General features: G+C 36.8%; 1 protein-coding gene across 8 annotated transcripts in view; it reads right to left on the bottom strand.

Moving 5' to 3' along the window:
• The window catches only part of TENM1 (teneurin transmembrane protein 1), a 353764-nt gene that overhangs the window by 140984 nt on the left and 190046 nt on the right, over positions 1–22734 (bottom strand). For all 8 annotated transcript variants that reach the window (XM_086850669.1, XM_086850668.1, XM_086850671.1 and 5 more), the window contains 2 exons: positions 16288–16525; positions 3688–3926 (listed from right to left, as the gene is read on the bottom strand). In XM_086850669.1, coding sequence (XP_086706795.1) covers positions 3688–3926; positions 16288–16525 — 477 coding nt within the window. The remainder of the gene's footprint in view (positions 1–3687; positions 3927–16287; positions 16526–22734) is intronic.

Here is a 22734-nt window from a genome sequence, read left to right as displayed (position 1 = left end):
GTTAAATCCAAGAACATGAGATGCAATTTTCAGAGGCACTGAACATTTGCATCACCTGCTGAAATCAATAGGAACAGTAGGAGTTTGGCACCTTTGATCAATAGGACCAGTGATTTGCAAGTCCAAATCAGCTATTGATAAAATGGTGAAGTATCATGGAAGAAAAATCCTACCCACAAATGGGCTAAAAATAACTATTAAATGAGCAGTCACAGCACCCATTGTATTGGGCTTCAAGGAAATAATGTGGTGCTGCATAAAAACAAAAGAAATACTGTATGTCTTATTCTAGCTCTTGTATTTGCCTAATTTACTCTTTAATTTTTTGGTAAGACTCTGAGGCAGACCAGCAACTGCTGGTGAAGCTGCTGCAGCCCCCCATGCATTGGTGAGAGGCACCAACATCCCCTCCAAGGTGTGTCCCAACTGCTCACCTGCCTCACTGCCCACTTTGTGGGCAAATTCAACAACTGTGCCCCAGATTTACATGATTTATATATCTCAACACTGAGGAAAACAGAAAATTAAAAATAAAAGCATGTAGGACTTAGTTCCCTAAGAAAAGAATTCAATGCATTTACAATTACACCTCCAACAGTCTGAAGACCAAACATGCACTTTATCAAATAAGGTTTTTTTGGAGTAACTACTTTGACTTTAAAACCTATTCACAAAAAATTACTCCTGTTGAAGTGAAAATATGTGTTTTTCTTGATAAACTAAAGATTTTCAACAAATCTGCTGTTACACAACCACCAACAGCGTTCTATAATTTCCTTACTGTCCACATAATAGTCAAATTTATTTCAGAAAGGCCAAATAGTAAACACAGTGATTATAGGCCAAAAGAGGATTAATGGAGAAATAGTATTTTTTTTAACTGAGTAGTAGTTCAAAGGAGACAAAATATAGAAGAATTACATGTTTTTTATGTAAAAGCTTTGCTATCGAGTCTTACTGATAAGAGGGAAAGGCTGAAAAATAAAAGAACAAAAACATTTTGCTAGTTTACCTTTTGATTGAAAAGGAATCATAGCTTAGAGCACTCTGGAACAGGTCTCAGTACATTGCAAATACAAGAGCCACTTGTAAGTTCTGATCTGGAATAAGCTTCACATCTCTACAACTTTGGAGATGTTCTGACTTGAGGCTGAGACTTGGGCATTTTTTAAAAAGGAATGTGCATTAAATGGCAGTGAAAGTCAAGCATTAAATGGCAGTGAAAAAATACTTGAAAAAGAACATTTTGATTCTTAGAATAGGAAAATAAAAAGCTTGATGTTAAATTTTGATCAACACTCAGTTGGCCTGAAATTGTAGTTCATGGTAAATTAATGCAGGCTATGTCAAAAAATACACTGATGAAAACTATTTTGCCTTTTAAAAGTCCACTTTACTTTTCCAGTAGCAACTGTTGAGCTGATCACAGGTTAAGTTTGATCCTGAAATTAAGTTTTGTTTTAAAATGTGGGCCCATGTCTGTAGTGATTGCTCAGACACAACTTCCTCTGACTTAAAGAAAACCTGATGGAGTGAGGGATCTGAATCATGGTGAGCAAAGAGAAAACACTTGGGGGAGTGAATTTTAACTTCAGTGTTACATACAGTCTGAATTTCCATATTCAACTACTCATTTAAAACATGCAGATTTAATTTTTTGATGTGAAAAGATATGCAAATATGCAAGCCTACAGAACCAGTGAACTTTGGAAACAGTTTATATGCTATGATTCAAACCTAGCAAAAGCAAAAGAGCTAAGGTATCTGAGTCATAAGAAGACACCATAAACTTATGTAAATATTTAACCAGCCAGAGATGGGCAGAAGGAATATTCACTTGGAATAAGCTAACTAATGTTACCTGAATCTGCAGGAAAGCTTATGCAACTCAAAAACTTCTGGGGAAAACAAGAGCAAATAATGGCATCCTGAAAATTTTTCTGAATTAGAACTCCTGGTTCAAAAATTTATATTTTTTCCATAGAAAACACTAATAGAAATAGTAATAATTCATAAAATGCAAAGACATCTCCATTTTACCTGCTTCTGCCTAACTAAAGAAAACATGCTTGTGTTACCAAGATATGACAGACACGTCTACAGGAGGGTCACACAGAGCTGTTTAATTCATGGTGACAAGGAGTGTTTCCAGCCTTCTCAGGCTGATGACATATAGCAGTATATCCCTAGAAAGTTACAGAAATTTCAGTGGCAGACTGAAATCTAAACAGGGATGAAAGAGGCAGCGCATCATCCAGATAAAATCTAAATGGTGTGGGTGGGATAAACTGTGTAGCAAACAGATGAGGCTGCAAAAATGATACAGCCAGTCCTAACCGAGGGCATATGCTCACCAGCTGTTATGTAAATCTGCAATTAATGGAGCTTACAAGATCCTCAGGTGCTTTCAAATCATCATGCACCAGAAATGCTCAAATCTGCTTTCCCATATGCATTAGGTGAGGATGTTAGCAAAAAATCCCTCCTGATGAGCATCTTGCTGACAATAGCCAAAACTTTGTCACTATGGGACCAAAGAAAACCTCAGTGGGAAACAAGAAATTATTGAAATTTTAATAATTTTCACTGTAGATAGGTTTATTAAGAGAGTATGAAAAATCAGTGGCCATGTATCCATTTGGAGGTATCTGTACTTTTATCTCTGTCAAGTTTTACCAAGTATGAACTGCACTCTTTCAGACAAACCTGGAATTATTCCTATTCAAGCTATAGAGCATCAGGAATACTCTGGCTCCTGCCACCTGTGAACTGTCATCTAAAACAACAGTCTAAGAGTGTGTATGAGACAGCAAAAACTAATTTTATTTCCTTATGTTTACAGAAGCTACAGTCACATTTTTAAATTCTACACACAAAATGTTCTTTAATATTTTCAATTCAGATTGAAAACCCACTGCAATAACTAAAGTTCAGGCTAAATGTTATGTAAGAAATCGCAGAAAATTGCTCTCCTGAATGTATGGTTGTAACCACATTGACTTCAAGCCACCTCCAATACACCTGTCCTCTGAAAAAAAACCCCAACAAGCCCTAAACCTGAGGAAGCCCTTTCCAGCTACTCTGATAAACCTGTCCAATGCATTCTGCTAACAAAATGGCAAAGTTGGTACTATGTAACCCATTTTGTAAACATAAATTCAATAAAGGGGTAACAAAATCTTAGACAACATGTTATAAAATTATTTTTAGAGCTAGTTGTCATTCTAGCAAATGATATAACTAGGAGGAAAATTGTCTAAGATTTAAATGGTGATGAGACTTAAGAAATTAACTAAGGGTAGCAAGGCAAAACACAATTAAACATTACTAGTACTTCCCAATAATTCTTTAAGAGCAACAATGTTGTAAGGCGCAATATGAAAATCAAATGTTTAAGAAAATATCACAGCAATCAAAATCAGTAGGAGTCCTCAGCTAGTATAAACATGTAATCTTGAATAATATTCTATTCTCTGTTAGGCAGCATCAAGGTTAACAGAGTGGAAAGTTAATGTGAATACTATGTTCAACCTTTAGCCAATCCAGTGTTTTGTCTGCCAGGATTTGAAAAGCACAAATGGCAAGTATTATTAGTAAAACATGATTTGTGTTAGTGCAAAGCAAGCAAGATGACAGAGCAGAGGAGGTAAAAGAATAATTCAGCAGAGGAAAAGGATCAGGGCTTACCAATGACATAGGCGAGCAACAGTGCCAGGGTCACTGTGATAGCAGTGGCACTCAGAGCTGTGCACTTCCAGTTGCAACACCTGTAAGGTTTGTTAAAAGTGAAGGCAGGTCTGGAAAAGGTACTTCTAGGAAGAGGCCTAGGAGGTGGAGAGTAAACAGTATTGGAAGTTAGGGGATAGTTCTGACTGGCTGCGCTGAAGATAGCTGAAGACCCAGATCCATGTTTAAACAGGAAATGCCTACAAAGAGAAGACAAAGAATGATGTTGTAAAACCACCCTGTATGTAAAAAGCAAAAGAAACTATACAAGCACCATAAATACTGCATATAGCCACAAAAAATACCAGACAAGACAGGAAAATGTGTATTTGAATACCCTCTGCAAGTTTTTTAAAAACACCACAAGATGTCCAGCGATGTTTTCGTGAGACAACGAAACATAACTAAATTCTCAGCTAATTTCCCCATGTTTCAGAGTAATGCTGAAGGAAGGTTGATTCTCAGTAGAGTACTGGGATCCTCCAAGATGAGCAGCCCCTGTGTGCCTTTACACAGGTGTGACAGAGACATGGGAACTGTTGCCAACAATATCCCCTACATCCACACCTAACTGGTATATTCACCTGGAATACTCCAAAAATGGTAAAGCTAGTGCCACCACATTTATTTCTTACCATGGAATATAGAAAATTAAAAAAAAAAAAAAGTGGCTAGTCACCTCATTTACAAGGATAATCCATTCTGAAGAAATTTAGTTACTATATAGGTGAGCACAATTTATTTACTGTTCTTAATTGAGCTATTTTGAGAGTAATTTTTCTTCAAATGCTTTTGCCTACTGCAGTGATTCTCAAACTTGCTAAGAAAGAATTATTTTGGAGACCTATTTCAGCACACTTTGCAGGACTGATTGCCTTCAAGAAAAAATAGCAAAGACTTACATTAGCACAAAAAATAAGGTAGGAAAATGTGCCTTGCAGAATAGGTTCTGGTGCAGAAGTATAGAGTAGTTTTTTATAGGAGGAAGGATGGCTTTTCAGGACTGGCAAGGGCTCTACAAGAGAATTTAGGAAAGGTTATTTAATGTTAATTAATGTGCTCAGAAATTGTGGCAAAAAGGGCTAGTTCAGGGCTGACGATACCAACCACATATTCTTTTGCAAATACCAGCTTTCTTTGATCTTTCTTGCCTTTGTTTTATATAACAGTGCAAGCTTCTTCAGTACCCTCTTTTCTGACAGGTGCCCCTCTAAAACTCATGCCACAGCATGCAGCCAAAGGAGTTTGAAGCATTTTAGTGTTCCTTTGTCTCAAGATGAGAAAACAAGTGACATAGTCCAGAATCTTCCCAATGGAAAATGTGCCTTACATCCTCAGCAAGGCACAAGATGAGTTTTCAAATGCATATATGGATTAATCAATCCATGCTGGGAGAATTTCTTTGATGAATATACAGCAGGATGTACACAGGATCAAACACTCCATTGTATGAAACATGGTTATACTGTGACATTTCACTTTAAGAATATTGTAAATACGTGTTCCTGAAACGGTAATTGCTAAAATGGTGTAATGAATATGGTATTATGTATTTCCACCATAAGATTTTAAAAGAAAGGTTACAGTTTTCAAAATGCCAGATTATAGAAAATAAAAAGGTACTACAGAGAAGTTTTATCATTTAAAGAGCCCTTTAGTTTCATAAAAAAGAAAGCAAGTGAGAATACAGGTTAGCTTGCATAGCAGTTTACAGGAGTAATAACAGGAACGTGTTATCAGGAGTCTTATGACTAATCCACAAGAATGAAATTTGAGTATTAGTTACTTCTGCTTCATGATTATTACCCAAATGAGCTGCACTCAGACAAAACTTGACATCTGACCCTGACTGAGTACAGCATTCTGGCAGTTCATCAGGCAACACATTCTAGTTTTCCTTCCCACTGACTTCCACAGCTGTAGATGCACACATTAGAAAGATGGCATTGCTCTCCACATTGCAATGTTACCTCTGTTCTAGTTCAAAAATTATAAACTCATATGCAGTAAAACAATAAATTCAAATGAAGTAAAAGAAATGTTTACAGGACTATATAAACCTGCTTTCTTCCTATCAGGCCATGAGAGCACAGCTGGTTATTTTGGATTCAGTGCTTTGTTGTCTCACATGAAAGCTTTTGCAAGTATGGGAAGTTTTTTCTCAGTCAGCAGTTAACGAGATACACAGTCACTTAGATTTTTGGTAGGAGAAAATGTCATGGTAAAATTCCTACTGATATTCATGGAAATAGAAGTAGAATCACCACATAAAATAAGACATGTTATTAGATATAAGCATATACATATGAGAAGTATGTATGTATATATACAAACACACACATATACACACACACAAGTATTACAATTATAAGAAGTCAATTGTCCTTTACATGCTTTAATTGTTCAAGACATAATGACAAAAACCTACTTATTTGATAATTTCTCATTTAAATTTTTTGGAAATTAAAGGAAAACGGTCTGATATCGGCAGTATTGACTGTCCTTTATGGTACATAGCTCAAAGGTATCAGAGGTAAAGGGAAGGAGATGCTGAACAGAAAACTGTTATTATTAAGGCTCTAACAAGCTGCAATCAATAGCCAAAAAAAATTTCATACTCTTGCACAGGAATTTTTAACAGGAGCTTGATGATATAGCCCTAATGTGCAGAGGCACTTCTCTATTAGCAGAAGAATGTACAGAACCTGGATCCAGCTCACTCTCTTTTGGACACATGACTCCACTCACACAGAGGAGAATTTACATTGCTCTAATTTGTAATAAAACTGAGATTCTGAAGCAATGGTACACTGAAACTGGGCAACCAGTGAAATAATGCTGAGAAAATGTTTAAAAAACACCATTGTTTACAACTTCCATTTTTGGCAGCATGTACTGAGAACCCAAAGACATTTCTGTAGTATTTGAAAAACACTTCTGGCACAAAGACCAATTTCCAAAGCCAGACTGTGACTATGGTCTCATAAACTCAGATGACTCCTCATCTCTCTGAGCACACCACAGTTCCCAAAGGATGTCAGGACATGCTAAACTGTTGCTATCAATTCCATAAAATCAGGCTCTCTTTCTGAATAGCAAAATAATAAAACCAGTTCAAAATAATAAATGCAGTTCAAAAGTTTAGCTGTGACTGCAGCCTGATGTGTGCTTTAATATTTGATCTTAGAGAAAAGCTAAGGCCTGTGGTGGTGGTGGCTTTTTGGTTTTGTTTTTTTTGTAAACTGAGAACACAAGAAAAATCAGAGCATTTATAAGGGTAATTGATACCACCACTCCTTCCAAGTGGAGAAAAACGAAATTTTCACGAAACATCAAAAACATCCATAAAGAAGATGATATTTCTCTTCAAAAGAGAAATATAGGACGTAATTTGTAAGGCACTTGTTGGTGAAATAAAAGTCACTTAATATTATTACACTGATAACTCCCCCACATAAATAAATATTAAAGGCTCAGAAATAACTTTACATATAGAAGAAGCGGTTGGAAAGCATTCCCTCTTGAGGTAACCACAATGTCTGTTTAGCTGTTCATCCATCTGTTCATCTCTACAAATGTAGGACTTCTGAACTTTGAAACCTCTCAAGAGAAATTAAAAGAAAAAGATCGTATCAGGACCAAAGCCCTCCACACGAGCAAGGAAAACAGCATCAGCCCCAGTGAGGTTCCTTTGCTACACAGAATTCTCTGGCCTGCCCACCCCTGCCCAGCAGAGCACAGCCTGGGCAGTGAAGTGGAAGCACACTCCGGTGGACCAGGAGCCACGTCCCACCTGCCACTGCCACACCCAGCAAAGGGGAAGGGAAGGGATTTATTGGGAAGTTCAGCTGACACAAGGCCTGCAATCAGACCTGTCAGTCCTGCTGATTCTTCATTCTGTGGAGAAGCAGTTTCCTGTGGTTCATCCAAGTGCTCTTGTTTAATCTCATGAGGAATGGCAGATAACTCCAAGAGCAGAGTTCATACAAATGATGAATTCTCAGCTAGGAGAAGGTTAGAGAAAAGTTCATTTCTTTACATGCTTCTCCATCAGGATATTGTGTTATGTATTTTTGGCTTCTTATCCGGAACAGCAATTTAAGTCTTATAAAAGTTTCAAGCAACATCCCAATTGAATTCATGTGGCAATAACATAATACTGTTACAGAAACCAGATTAACCCCACACAGAATTCTGTAATTCAATTCTGAGAAAATATTTTTATATCCTGATACTGTAGAAATGTCCCTCAACTTTGCCAAGGGCTCGGTATCACTTCTGTAATTTTATATGCATTAACTCTGTGCCAAGCATCTTTAGTCCCATACCTTTATTTGTTCCTGTAACAGGCTGTCCTTCCATTTCCATTAAAAATCATGAGTTTGTAAGAAGAAAAAATGAAGAACAACAGCAGACTTGAAAGGGAGCCAACAGCTAAGTCAGAAACACAAATCTTGCTATACCTTGGCCAAAAAATTAGTCTGCATTTCTCCTGGATAAACCAAGTAGGAAGGCATTTTTATCTGTGTATGTTTCACATTCAAGAAGTAGTTACCTGAAGCATTACAAATTGCTGCAAAGCTATATGATGGAAAAAACTAAGAAGTCTTCAGTTCAATCATTTAATTTGCTCAATTTCCTTTCAACTACATTTTATAGCTGCATATAATGTATGTAATTGTATATCTATACCAATATTTAAATGAAATAATTCCTTTAGATGTCAACAGAAGTGCAAAAGAAATTCTTAAGAGGCATAGCAGATGAAACTAAGAAGGATTCTGTATTTTGGCCTAGCCAGAAAATATATAGAGATGGTAGCCAAAAGGAATTTGGAACTGATACAGCTGTCGATCTACTTTGGCAAACACTGAAAAGAAGACTTTGTTACCTGCCATTTTAAGTCACTTAATATTTCCTATGACAGTAGTGAGAAGCAGAAATAAGCTCTCTCCTGGTTTTCTATCCATTCTATTCTGTACTCAAAGTGAGAGGGGAAAGGATAGGACACTTCTAAATAATACATTATATATACGTATATGTGTGTATATATATAAAATACATATATTATATATATGCATTGTATAATGCAATAATAAATTACATAATAATCAGAATATATTTTTTATAAATCTCCCATATGGCTCTCAACAAACTATACAGTGTAAAAAACCAAGGCAACTATTATAGATATAAAAACCAAGACACCCACTTGATCACAAAGATATACACACTATACCCTCATTTTGAAAACCAACCCAGGAAAACTATCTGAATATAAGACATGACTTATAGATAGAACTGACCTATAATTTTATAGCCTCTGTTTCACCTTCTAGCATACAAGAACTATGGGAACAAGGATGGTCATGGGTGAAGGAAGACAGAAATTGCCATGAAAACTACTTATCTAATTTATTTTAAAATTCTGGTTTTCCATGTATAATCAAAATAAATTTGAACACCACATGCTCCGATTTGTCTTTGGGAATAGAACCACTTCGTTAACATTTCCTCTTTGAGCTGGACTTGCTTTTTGAATCATTCACATAGAATTGCTTCCCTTTATTCCCTCATGTTTTCTTTACATAGCATCTGAAAACTGAGCACTGTGACCCCAGGTGTGAAAGGATATAAAAGGAATCTGCATCCCTTGCTTTTTGCTCCAGTACTGAACAACAAGCCATGCTGGCTCACTTGTCTGCTGTTGCTGTAGGCAAGCTACGCCTGTTAACCAGGTGACTAAACTTTCAAGTCTGGCAGAAATCTGTGACAATAATTATATAAATATTGGATGGTGCCAAAATCAATCAAGAATAGCTTCTATAATGGAACTGTTGTCCAAAATACAACTGCTTTCTGGTTTCATTAATGAAAAAAACCCCAAAAACCAAAATTATCACACTGAGGACATAAATCACTCCTGCATATACCAGTATGGGCTTTGTAACTCTGATACATTGTGACATCTCTGCATTAATTCAGTAATTTTCAAAAGTGCTTTTTGTGGCTTAGAACTTTACTGTAGCACTCCAACTCAAACAACAGCTGAGTAAAACAACCAACACAAACAACAAAACAGAAATTTGTGATGTAAGGAAGGAATAATCTCATGGCTTGCTCTGTTTTTCTCTCTATTTTTCCTCAACAAATGATTTTTTTTAAGATTATTTATGATAAATGATTTTAAATGATTAAAATGATTTTTTAAGATTATTTTGTGGAAAATATGAAAAATAGTAGTTACAATATTTATATAAATCATATAAAGTATATAATATTAGCAGAGTACTTTGAAACAATGAATCAAGAAGGAAAAAAATCCCAATATTGTAATTTTATTCCCTATATTCTGTGGTTGGAAGCATGACTTAAAGAAAGGAATGAGTAACTGTAGTAGTTGACTCTCAGTTCTCTTTGCCATCAATTTCCTCCTGTGAATATTCATGCATATTCTAACTGATTTTGTTACCAGCATTTCAGTCTACTTCCAAGTACCTACACTCATGTGCATATGGTCTAATCCAAGCTGTACAGCTACTGTGACAAATAAGACAAAGTTCACCTTGACAAGAGTTCTATCACATTGACGATATAAATACTATTTAGTCTTCGAAATCAGTTTTCCTAGAAATAGCTATCCAGAAAATAGAAAATTTCTGGGCAGTAACATTACACATATATATATGATTTTTTTGTAAATCTTTGGCAATTTTTTTGAGACCTTTGGAAAAGGTAGTCCTTTTTTCAAGTTTCTGACCCCTTCTCACAGCCTAGACCCTCTTTCAAAATTTAGATTCAGTCTGTTTCTGGTTTTGCAAATGGAAACACTATTTCATAGAAAGCTAAAAGACTGCTTGCTCATTGGTGGCCATAAAATCACAACATAGCTTTACATGCAGTTACAATTTTAGATTCCAACATATTATTCAAAATAATGAGCAAGGAGTATTTGCAGCATGACTGCTCAAGTTACTATATTTAGTCACCATAAAAATCCTTACACAAATACTATCCCACTCTTCCAGGGAAGCCCACAATAGACCTTCTCACAAAGAAAAAATGCAATAGAGTGTATGAAAAATTTAAATTACCCTATTGTCCTTAGTGGCTGCATCTCAAACTACTGAAAAGCAGGACCTCAAGTGCCATTGCTGCTGACACGAAAGTTGTACTTCACTGTAGCTGACAAATGGTTATATTTTTATTTCCATAAAAGCCACCTTCATTCTCACATTATTAAATTTAAGGTCACATTTACAGCTTTTATTTTCAGTTCATGGTCATATTGACAGTCTTCAATTTATCTTTTGGAATTCAGAAGACAAATATTTTCAGATCTTTTCTGCTGCACAGTGAAAACACACGGGACTCAGAATGAATTTAAAACCCTTGTTTTGATATGGTCAACCTCTGTATACGTTGATTTATTGTTTAATTAGGTAGAAAATGAGAAAATACAAGAGAAATGTCATAATAGCAAATACTGGCCAACATAATTTGAAGAAAAGATCATAAAGTAATCTCTCCCCTGCATTTATTCTTGGAATAGCCCCAAATCTGGTCATTTAACTCAGGAGTAGGCTCCATTTGCAAACAAGTTCCCAGTGAACTGCATTGCTCAAGTAGAAAGTGTCTCCTGATTTGGTGGCTTATGACCATTAACACCTGTCTGCCTTGGGAGCTGTAAAAGCTGCTCTGTTTGTTATGGAAACCTTGAACTGGGAAAAAAATCAAGACACAAAAAAGTGCTTTCTGAGCCTCTGCACTGGAGGCAAGATTCACAAGATCCACAAGATGTTCAAATGCCAAGACCAAGAAGAAAGACCAAACCTTCCAGGAGCTCACACTGAACTGAATGTGAATTTCTAGATGCAATTTTATTTAATTAATTTTGCTTTTAAAATTACTCCAGCTTACATAGAAAGGGACTATGTACAGGTGTCTGTGATTTGAAAGGTTACCAATGTACTTCCTGAAGAGAAAAAATAATTATGAAGTTGATTTAAAAAGAATAAAGCTAAACCATAGTGCAGAATAAATTTCTTGCTTCTTGTCAAGATCTCCCCTATACCAAATAGAAACATAATCAAGTTATTTTCAGGAAAACAAATACAGCTAATCATACCTATATACCCTTAATAACTATGTAACATGGAAAGAAATGATTCCATCTCTATGATGATTCAAATACACTTCTTGAACTCCAAAACTCCCAAAGTTTTAAGTGTTTAGAGACATAATCAAACTTTAATCAAACAATTGAGGAATTGTAACTAATAATAATTACTGCCTTGAACCCCAAATACTCCTCTTATTACCCTAGTACTTCAAAGTTTTTTATATATATATATTAATGATAATTGAATTTCAGGTTTATGGTCTGGTACCTCACTGTCCCCTTAGAGGAGCTATTACCATGGTGATAAGATTGCTTAAATTAAGCTGTCGTTTTCCACAGGACTTGGCTCATTGCCAGTGCAGTGAAGGGAGATTTCAGTCCATTCAGCACAGCATTAACCTTACTGCCAACACTGCTAAATGGGCTAGAGGAACTAGGAAGAAATTTGATTTATAAAAGGAAGGAACAAGTAAATATCTTAAATACTGATGAACAAAACAGGACTAAAAACTCCACTTTAAAACAAAAGCAAAATTAGCTAAATTTTGAGATTTAGACAGAAAACTTAAAATTGTAATGCTTTGGTAATCTATGTCAAAACTTAACTCAAAATAAATGTGACCAATGGTTTAGCCATGAGGGATCTGAAACAGACTATAAGGAGGGTAAGAAAAATTTCAGGTAAAATCCTACTTAACATCTAGATTTTACTTCTTTGGGGATTTGACTGAAGTGGGAAAATAAATAGCAAACAGCAGGAAAAATACCAAACTAAGAAAACAAGATATGGAAAAAAATACTGAGTTAACTAGAAGGGCATGGAGAAAATGAATAACATTCCTTGGAGTTATCAGGGTTTAATACTCACTCCATAAAACGTAATAAGCTATGCTCAGATGGGGCTGTCAGAGATAATGACAATGTATTACACTGTAAATCACAAATTTGAAGCATTAGAGCAAAGTATCTGCGAACCCTGAAAAAACAATTATTTTAGTGGAAAGGAAGGGAATAGGCAATAGGTTGCAAGTACTTTATTCTGGGGGAGAGGGAAAAAAAATCAATTTTTCTAAGAGCCCAATAACATGATTGTAAAAAAGAGAATCAACATTTTCCATGTCTTTATGTGGTATGAGAGATCCTTGCAGTCTTTTTCCGGCAATGCTTAAAAATTGTTTCTCTGTATGGCAATGAAATTACTGCATGTTCATAAGCAATTTTAATAATGGATATGTTCATTTTTCCCTGTGTGTGTGCATGCATAGATGGAGACTGCATTTGCATCTCTGAGCACATTACAGTGCTGAAGGCTGCAGCACAATCAGTCACCAGTTTGAGCTGCTACACCTACAATTGCACCTCTTCTCCAGTTCCCTCAGCAGCTGATGTTTGATAATGTCCTCTGGAGTTTTAAAGCTGTTCATAATTTTTGTTTTTATTTAGGTTGCTTGTAATTAGAACAATTGCCAGAGTTAGAGAACTGGCCTTGGCAATGACACACAGACAGACTCTAATTTCAGCTTTGACAAAAGCTGGTGTGAACCTGAACAAGTAATTTCATCTTTCCAAGTCAGTCTCATCGTTGGAAAGTTGCATTCGTAAGCTAGGTCTTGACAGAACAGCTTTGCAGATTAGTGCATGTAACGCCTCTAGATGAAGCACAAAACAAAATTTCTGATTTGCCCTTTTCTATAAAAATGTTACTAGGTTTTACTGTACAAGAAAACTTTCAAACACACACACCACAGTGTATGTCTTTACTGTAGCCCTTTGCCATCTGATCTAGGGTTTCAAATTCTAATTATTTTAATCTGTTTAATCTGAGTACTGCAAACATTTTCAGAACTCGAGAATTTTCTTTTACATAAATATGACACATTATCATTATGAACAGACTCATAAACTTGCTTAATTTTTGTCTGTCCAGAGTGAACAGGTTTTACAGTCACATGATTAGTTCTACGAAATCCTTCCCTGTCTAAAAATTCTCTAATATTCCATGGCAGTAAATAAAACATCAAACACATGTTCCGTTTATGGATTAAGAGGAGATGGAGTTGGAGGAAAAACTGAACATGTGTATTCTGATTTTTGCCTAGTTGTTACAGTAGGGAATACGTTACTGTCTGAGTCTTCTTTTTGACTGCAAATGTTCCAAATTTAATAAAAAAAAATCTGCTTATATATATTAGATATGTAGATATTAGGTGAATTTGGTATTATTAAAGATTTGGCATGGAAACATAACATTGAAAAGTTTCTCTTTATTCTGTAGGATTATTTTTAATGGACAACTAAACATTAACGGAGAAGGAAAGCAAGGGAATCCATATACTAGGCCAAAGTGCCAGTTCAATAATGGCAGAATTGTTCCCTGGTAAAGGAAGGAAAAACAAGCTGCAAGCCCTTCATTTTCTCTAAGGCTGTGCTGTGCACTGCAGACTGCTGGGAAGTGGTGATGACAAATATTTTTTAGTACAGTGTTCCTCTGCTATAGCACTTGTCTGCTCACAAACTGCAGATACAGCCTGGCAAACAGACTCACAGATTTTCCTTATGGATTATCCAGTCTTTCAGCCAGCTTCATGAAAGGCTTCTGGGAGTGACCAGTGGGGGCATGAAATCAGCTGAAACAACCACTGAAGGGTCAGAATGCGGAAAATTTCCAGCCTCTGTGAATGACTACCCAAAGGATGTTTTCCAGTCTGAATTCCTAATTCACTGCACAGCCCCTTATATAATTACAGATATAGCTATATATCTCTGTATTTGTCTTGTATTAGAAGCTTCAAATTTGCAAAAAATAATAAGAAACAAAAAAATTTAAACTGAACTCAAAAGAAAAATAAATTGCAAAGCATTTCCCCCAATGAAGTCTGATGGAAATGCAGTGAACATGAATGCAGAGAGCCTGAAGATCTACCTGACTGTTAATTGAAGAGAACCAAAAGTTCAGGGGACAGAACACCCAGAGATCACCTTTCTTGCAGCAGAAAGTAGAGGCAGATATATAAGCTTGTTACACCAGAAACAGCAGAGGTTTATCTTTGTAGACTGTGTAAGCAGAAGCTTCTAGCTCTAGAAGGATCAGCTGAACTAAAATGTTGTTTATGTTCACTTCTGCAGAAAACTTACCATCCTCCTTGATTGTTTTTGAGATTTGTCCATAATGTAAATAAGGAAAATTCTATTTCAGAATGAATTGGCATGTTCTTCAATCCTAACTTAGCAGAACTACAACTTGACACTTCTGATGAGCAGCAGAGAAGTGTTTAAAGATACATATTAAGATTATTTTTTGTAATAAAATAAAACCAACCTTGTTAAAAAGGAACAAAATCTAGGTTTCAGTGATTAATTGTGATGACTAGGCCTTGGACATATGCATTAAAAAAAACCCAAACTGGTTTCTGTGTGTAATACCTTATATTTTCTGGATCCAATTGGTGAATGTCAGAAATTTATCTGTTTCACCAAACATGACGTTCACAAACTCTTGCACTTCACATACTTAAAAATGGCAAAACCTAAAGTAAACCCTAGTTAAAACCTCCCAGTGCTCTGGGACAATGAAGGAGAAAAAGACTGAAAACCACGATCTTGTTTTAAGAATCAAGTCAGCAAACACAGCTAGTTGAAAGCCATCAAATTAGCTAATACTTACCAGGAACAGGTGGAAAAAGAAAAAAGGAAAAGCTTACTTTAGCCAAAAAATCAGAGGAGATTGTGCAGAGCTCTGGGTACTGAAAAGTAAGTTACCTGAATACAGAATGTATTTGCTCTGAATTGTTTTTTGGAGTAGCTCTCTCCCCCAGCTCCCAGAGGTAAGTCTTGATATGCCCAATATCATTTCTCCATTGCCAAATGATTATCAAATTATATTATTTGGCTATATATGCAATAAAGTATTTAAATACATACTGAGAAACATACAATTTTAGTATTATTTCTGGTCTTTTCTTATTCACAGGAAAGGTACAGCCTGACTAGATGATCTCCAAAGGTCCCTTCAAACCCCAATCATTCCTGACTCTGTGTGACTCCAGAAGTGCCAAAGTACACAGATTAAACCAAACGTCTATTTCCTGGTTACAAAATGGTCCTGGGAGAATATGGGAGGGCAAGACAAACACACAGGCACTAATCCTGACCGCACATAACCATAAAATGCCACGGTAACCTACACACATTAAAAGAATCACTATCTTCCAAAACTTTGCATAACATGCATTTTTGAGTATTATTGACCTAGACGAATCAAACAAATAAGGACTCATGTGGCTACTTGAGATGGCCTCAAAGCAAAATACATTGGCATGTCCTAAATGGCAGACTTGTAATTACCCATGACCAGCTTGTGCCAACGTCAGGCCTCCTCCCCATTGTGTGTCTTTTTCCCTCGACATCTGAGATCCTCTGCGCACACCCTTGGTCCATACCTGGTTTCCAGGGGTATGTTGCTGTTCAAGACCCAGCTGTTATGAAGATGCACCGAATCTTGTGTGCTGGTGGGGGGCATGGGAGCAGGGCTGGGCTGGCTGCGCGTGGTCATGGACCTCCTCTGCAAGGAGTCGGCCGAGGGAGGCGGCTTCCTGGCACAGGTGCAGGCGTGCGGTGGGGGAGGCGGCGGCGGCAGCGGTCTGAAGGTGAACTGGTTATGTGGGCTACCAGGCATATCTGAAACAACAAGGAAAAGACAACCAAACACACGGAGGATTATTATTTTAGAAAGATCAAGACTGTCTTTAGATGTTGTTTTGCAGTTAGCAGTTCATTTATGTTCATCTTAGTTAAAAAAAGGAAAGCGGAGACTAAAGTCTTAAACTGAAGTAGGACAGATTTACAGGAGATATTAGGAAGTAAATCTTTGTTGTAAGGGTGGTGAGGCACTGGACAGGTTGCCCAGAGAAGCTGTGGCTGAGTCATGCCTGCAAGAGCTCAAGGCCAGGTTGGACAGGGCTTGGAGTAACCTGGTCTAGTGGAAGGTGTTCCTGCCCACAACATGGGGTTGAAACCGGTCCCTTCCAATTCAAACCATTCTGTGATCCTGTGATACAATTGTTATTTGGAATAAAGTATTGTGCTTCATAATGTTCTTTACCCTGTTTCCTGCAAATGTTGCTGCAATATTTGCAATAATTTAAAATATAACAGTTTATTGAAACAGAAACTATCAGATACAGACACACCCTACAGCACTGTAATTCAACAACAGCAAAACAAACAAATAAAGCAAAAACAAACAAACAAAAAAGGTGGTAAAACATTCACTTAATTTGTCACGATTTTTCATGGATGAAAGTAAAGAACATATAAATTGACACTGAATGGCAGCACAAATACCAACTGATTTCACCAGGCGTAATTCTCATTTAAAACGTCCATGAAAGAAATAGTATAAAAATTAGTCTTACACTTCAGTTTGAGAGAAAATGACTGAGTAAGTCCTATCCCCTAACAAACACCTTTCATAAAACAATGTTAATACATTTCTGGAGTCTGTTATTGCATTTGTTAAATGAGAGCTGAGAAAATGTCTCTGAAGCACTAATCATCACGACACCCAGAGAGAAGGTTTTTATGGCAGCTAAAGGCAGATGAGCTGGCAGGGAGCTCACAGCCACTGAACCAGTCTGAGAAGGAGCTAGAGTCAATGATGCCTCTGGTGGGAACCCAAGACCCTGCTGCCTGTGCTGCCACTGCCCTATGGGACCCTCAGGCTGCCCCTCAGGACCCCAAAGGGATGTTGTACCTGCACAGGGTCCTTTCCTGTGCTAACAAATGCTGCCACGTGGCTCAAGGTGGCTCAGCCTGAGCAACTGAGCTTCAATCTTCCTGCAAAGGACAATGAAGACACAAACATGGTGCAGTGGTACTTTCAAGGAACAATAAAACCTTGCTTCCTCTACTTCCCCAAAGTCTCCAAAGAATCTCAGTACAGCCAGATACACAGCTGTGGGCAATAGCAAACATGTTGTAAAGAAGACAGTGGTAAAAACTGCTGCCAGACTGAGTGATCTTGGAACTTGTTAATCACAAACTCCTCCAGCTATTTCACCTTAGTGTCTAACACAGCTGTATCCCATTTCTGTACTCACCCTCACTCTCCCTTTTTACCTTAGCAGATGTCCATTTAAATTTGCAGAAATCCAGCTGGAGCGAAGCTCTGATGAACCTGCAAAAATTCCCTGCAAGGAACTGTTGCCATCCATTTACAACACATACATTCTTCACATTATGAGATGATGTGTCTTCAAGGTGAAAGACAGAATTGTATTCCCTTCTTTCATGGAATGGCTTGGAAAGTGGAAATAAAGCACCTTTTTCTCTGTGACAGTCCCAATTTACCCCAGCGGGAGAAACAAGGTTGTTTAGTGCTCCACATAAGCTTTTCAATGCTGTGGTAAGCAAAGCTGTCACAGATTTGGCCCAGGCTTAATCCTTTTAATTTCATTGATCTTTTATCAAAGCAGCATTCTTACAGTTGCACTAAGGTTTATGCTGTAATATTTGTTTGCATACACCAGAAAAGCATTTCTAAGCATATTACAAAATTGGAGACCTCAGTAAATTAAATCACTAGAGTCAACAGTCCAGGGCTCCAAAATAATCTGCTAAAGCACTTTCATATAATAATTAATCCAGGTAAATCCTGTATCCCGCTATTTTAGAACTGAAAGCTACCCAAATTTTGCACATAATATTTGATGTCCAGCATCCTGATGTGTTTTATCAATGACATTTCCTTGTTTAAGGTATCAATCTTAAATCCAATCAGCAGAAAATTTGCAGGATTATTATACAACCTATAATTTTCATGACAAGCCATTTCAATGGTTGAGTCACTGTCCTGTTATAAAAATGCTGATTTTTAACAGGACACACAGTTAGACTCTACGAAGTACATCAAGAGCAGTAAATGCCAAGGTGACTGCTTCTCTAGGTATTTGGGAAAAAACCTGTATAATCTGTTTCATGCAGATCGTGGGCTGGAGACAGAAGCCGTGACTCAAGTCCTCTTGATCATCAGAAAAAACAGCCCTTATTATTGTTTGGAACTTACTTATATAATCAATTCAAAACACCCAGGCTTAGATAGGTCATTGTCTGGGATTGATCTCCACCCAGATTTCTGGTCAGTGGTGTGTTTGCAACTAAGCTCTAATAGGGTTGGCTGAGGGTCCCGTGTAACTTACCCAGGGACTTGTTCTGGCGTGAACTAGGCTAGCGGAATTGGATTTGTGTTATGGCCAGATTTACCTTGTCCAGTGCAGATCAGCTGTACTGTGACAATATTGTGACATGTTCCATATGGCAACACATCTTTTAGTTCCCTTCTTCCCCTTTTAGCTATCCTGTCCTGTCAATGGCACACAATTGTCTGACAGAGTTTAGTTTGTTCCATGTAAGGGACTGGTTCTGGCTCTGGAACACAGTCTCTCTGGCTCATAGGGTACCTTATATCTCCCTGTGCAATTTAGAACCATATATCAATATATCAGATTTCCTGGGGGAATTCCTTTTTAATTATCACACTTGTCACCCTCTCATCTAGCTACTGGTATCACAGAAAACCTTACACTGGAGCCTGATTATTTTGGTGATTTAAAAGTCTTCCTCATCAGACCCTCGTTTCAGTGAAGCCCTGCAAACTCATTAGGCTTAGAATCAGCCTGAGTTTCCAATTAGTTTTTACAGACTTTCTAATTTGGCGAAGTTGCTTTTATTTTGCTTGAAACTAAGTCTGTATCTCATTATTTTTATGACACAAAAAATATTGCTTGGCCTATAAAGCAGCATTAAATCTAGTATGTACACTTAGGATTCTTCAGGACTCTAAATAAACAGCACACTATATAAAATAACTTGCTGAAAAATCATTTTAATACCTGAAAGGGGATATTATGCAAGATGTCTAAAGCCAACAAGCTTCCAAAATGCATGAGACTGATACAGGAATTGTCTTACCTAACGTTATCTATAATAACTGCTGTTTTTATTTTTAATGGCTGCTAATAATGTTCATATTTTTTAATTATTGTACATTAAAACATTTATACAATATGAAAATAGAGATTTGTTTGTTTTCATTGTCTTCATGGTGTGATAGAAATTTCTGTTCATCTAAAAATGTAGCTATACAACAATATTTCAGCTCAAAATTTACACTTGGAATAATTTGCTTCAAATCAGATTTCCACCTGAGGAGTAACCAAGCCAGAAATTATTCTCTTGGTCTTCATCATTGCCCTTCTCATCTGCATTTAGCTCATTTTTTTACAGACAAAAGAGACTGTTTAGAAAATTTCTAAATTCTTTCCCCTGAGGAGTAATTTTTTTAAAATAAATTTTATTAATTTTTCTCATTTCAGCAGAGCACATCTAGAACTGTTAAGTTTCCTGAAAAGATCCAGACAACATTCAGGTGATTTCTTTTTACTTTCTTTTTACTTTTTCTTTTACTCCAACTTGCACATTCCCCATCCACTTCACAAACTACTCAAACTTGCTTCTAACCTGTTTTTTAAAATTTTTTAACACAGTAACTGTTAATTTGAGCTCTTCTGCTCTTGAGGCACTCTTTGAGGCACTTAGCAAACTTCATGCACTCACACCAAGAGAAGCTGCAGTAGAGATGGCAGCTGGAAACAACAAAATCTCACCTTGAAATTCTGCTAGCTTGATGGAGTTCTGCTTTCTCTCTTTCCTTTGAAATTTGAAGGAAGCAGTTATTTTACTCTCCTGAATGTTTCTTCTTCTTTGGTTCTGGCTTGTTCTTTTGGATGGTCCACAAATAACACTGAACACATGCTGTTCCATGGTAATTGTTGTAATGGAGCTTGGTATTCCACACTTACAGAGCACAGATCTCAACAGCTCCTCTTCATCTCCTGAGTTCTGATACTACTGATTTTCCTTTCAGGATATGAAATAATTCAGATCTTGCTTTTTAAATAGGCTTTTGCTTTTCAGACAGTGGAAAGTCAGTTAACTCAGGACATTCCCTGGCTCTGCCATGGTGGTTGAGTGCTGCTGTTTTGTTCAAAAGGAATTGGATGGACAGATCAGAACGATGGAAAAGAGCAGCATTAATACAAACTCATTTTCCTTAAGAGTCAGGCTAAAATGCCTTTGTAATCATAAGCATGTAGCCAAATTGCTTTACAGACTGGCAAAAATGAAATAAACAGCTTAATCAACTAGCTAACACATAATTTAAAGTTAGTTTTGAAAATTAGCCAAGCCTTGGCAGAACTATTTTCCTAACAGTTCTGAAATATACTTTACTATACTGTTTGGATCCTTATAAAAGACAGGGTAATTGAACTGTTTTATCATTTACTGACAAGGCTACAATAGCCTGTATTGTTATTAGGTGAAGTATATCAGAGAGAATATACTAAAACGTAATGAACCATAAAAGGTTTGCATCTAACCTGTAGTGCTTTTGAAGTATTTTAATTTTTTCAGTTCCTGAATTTATTATTTCTTGGTATGTCTGGATATATATATATATTTTAATTTACTTGATGTGTCTCAGTAGAGTGTGAATTAGCTAGCAATCCATTATTTAATGAATGAAATTGCAACATATGTTCAGGGACTTTAATTCAGTTTATTTAAAAGTTCTGTGGGTATACTACTGCTCAGTTACAAACCACACTATGATTATTTTTAAAGCATGCTTAGAATTGTAGAATGGTTTGGGCTGGGAGGGATTTTAAAGATTATCTAATTTCAAGCCCCCTGTTGTGAGAAGGGACACCTTCCACTTTCCCAGGTTGCTCCAAGCCCCTTCCAGACTGCCCTTGGACACTTTCAGGGATGGGGCAGCCACAGCTTCTCTGGGCACCCTGTGCCAGGGCCTCCCTACCCTCATAGGGAAGAACTTCCAGTATCTGATGTAAGACTGCTCTCTATCAGTTTAAATCCATTCCTTCTATCGCTGCATGCCCTTATCAAAAGCATGAGCCCTCCCATGCTCTTATAACCCCTTTATGTACTGGAAAGCTCTGTAAGGCCTCTGTATTCTGCACAGGGGCAGTAAGGACTGCTTATGATGGCAGCACTTCCTTTTCTTAATGTTTTTATATTAAAAGCTAAACTTGTCCTATAAGACCTAAGTAACTATATTTTATAAACACTCATACTAGACCTTATTCTAGGAGACTTTACAAAAATGTAATTACCTGGTTTTGAACACCAGAGGAAAAAGGAATGATGGGACCATCACCAGCACATCTTTCTATAAAACACTCTAGTTTTTACAGAAGTGTATGTTTTGTACTTCTTTAATTCTGAATAATACAGTCTCTTGCAGTATAGCATCAAACTTGACTAAAATTCCTTATGGAACTTTAGGCAAGTTTATGGTTCCTTAGGTAGACTAACACGAGCCTGGGATTTTCCCATACTTTAATTTACACTTTTGATCCATTTCTAACAAACAAATTAATGTATAACTTGTCTGCTAGAGAATCTTCACAAGTCAAAGAGTATAAGGGGACTCTATTACCTTCATGTGATATCAAGTATTAATGCCTTAAACCCCTTAGCAACAATGAGCAGAAGGAATTTTCATCAGCAAGACTTCTGCATTTGCCAGTAATTATCACTGCACATCAGGATCGTAACACTGCTGAGCTCCATTTCTGGTAAAACTTCCATTAGTGGCATGACAAAAGTGAAAAAAATACTTAAGATCTCAGTGTTTTCAAAAATGAAATTTAAGTGTCTTGAAAGGGTCTCTTGCAGACATCTATTTCTTGACTCAGGTGTAGAAAGATGTGGGAGAATTTTATCAGGCCAAAGAATGGAGGTTAGAACTCATTAGAGAAGGAAAGGCAGTGGTTTTTCTCTGGGTAACTATTACAAGACCACCTCTT

Source organism: Cyanistes caeruleus, chromosome 14, assembly GCF_971803275.1.
Source record: "Cyanistes caeruleus chromosome 14, bCyaCae1.hap1.1, whole genome shotgun sequence".
Lineage (NCBI taxonomy): Eukaryota > Metazoa > Chordata > Aves > Passeriformes > Paridae > Cyanistes > Cyanistes caeruleus.
Note: the sequence above shows the minus strand (reverse complement) of the source record. Positions and strands in the feature narration are given on the sequence as shown.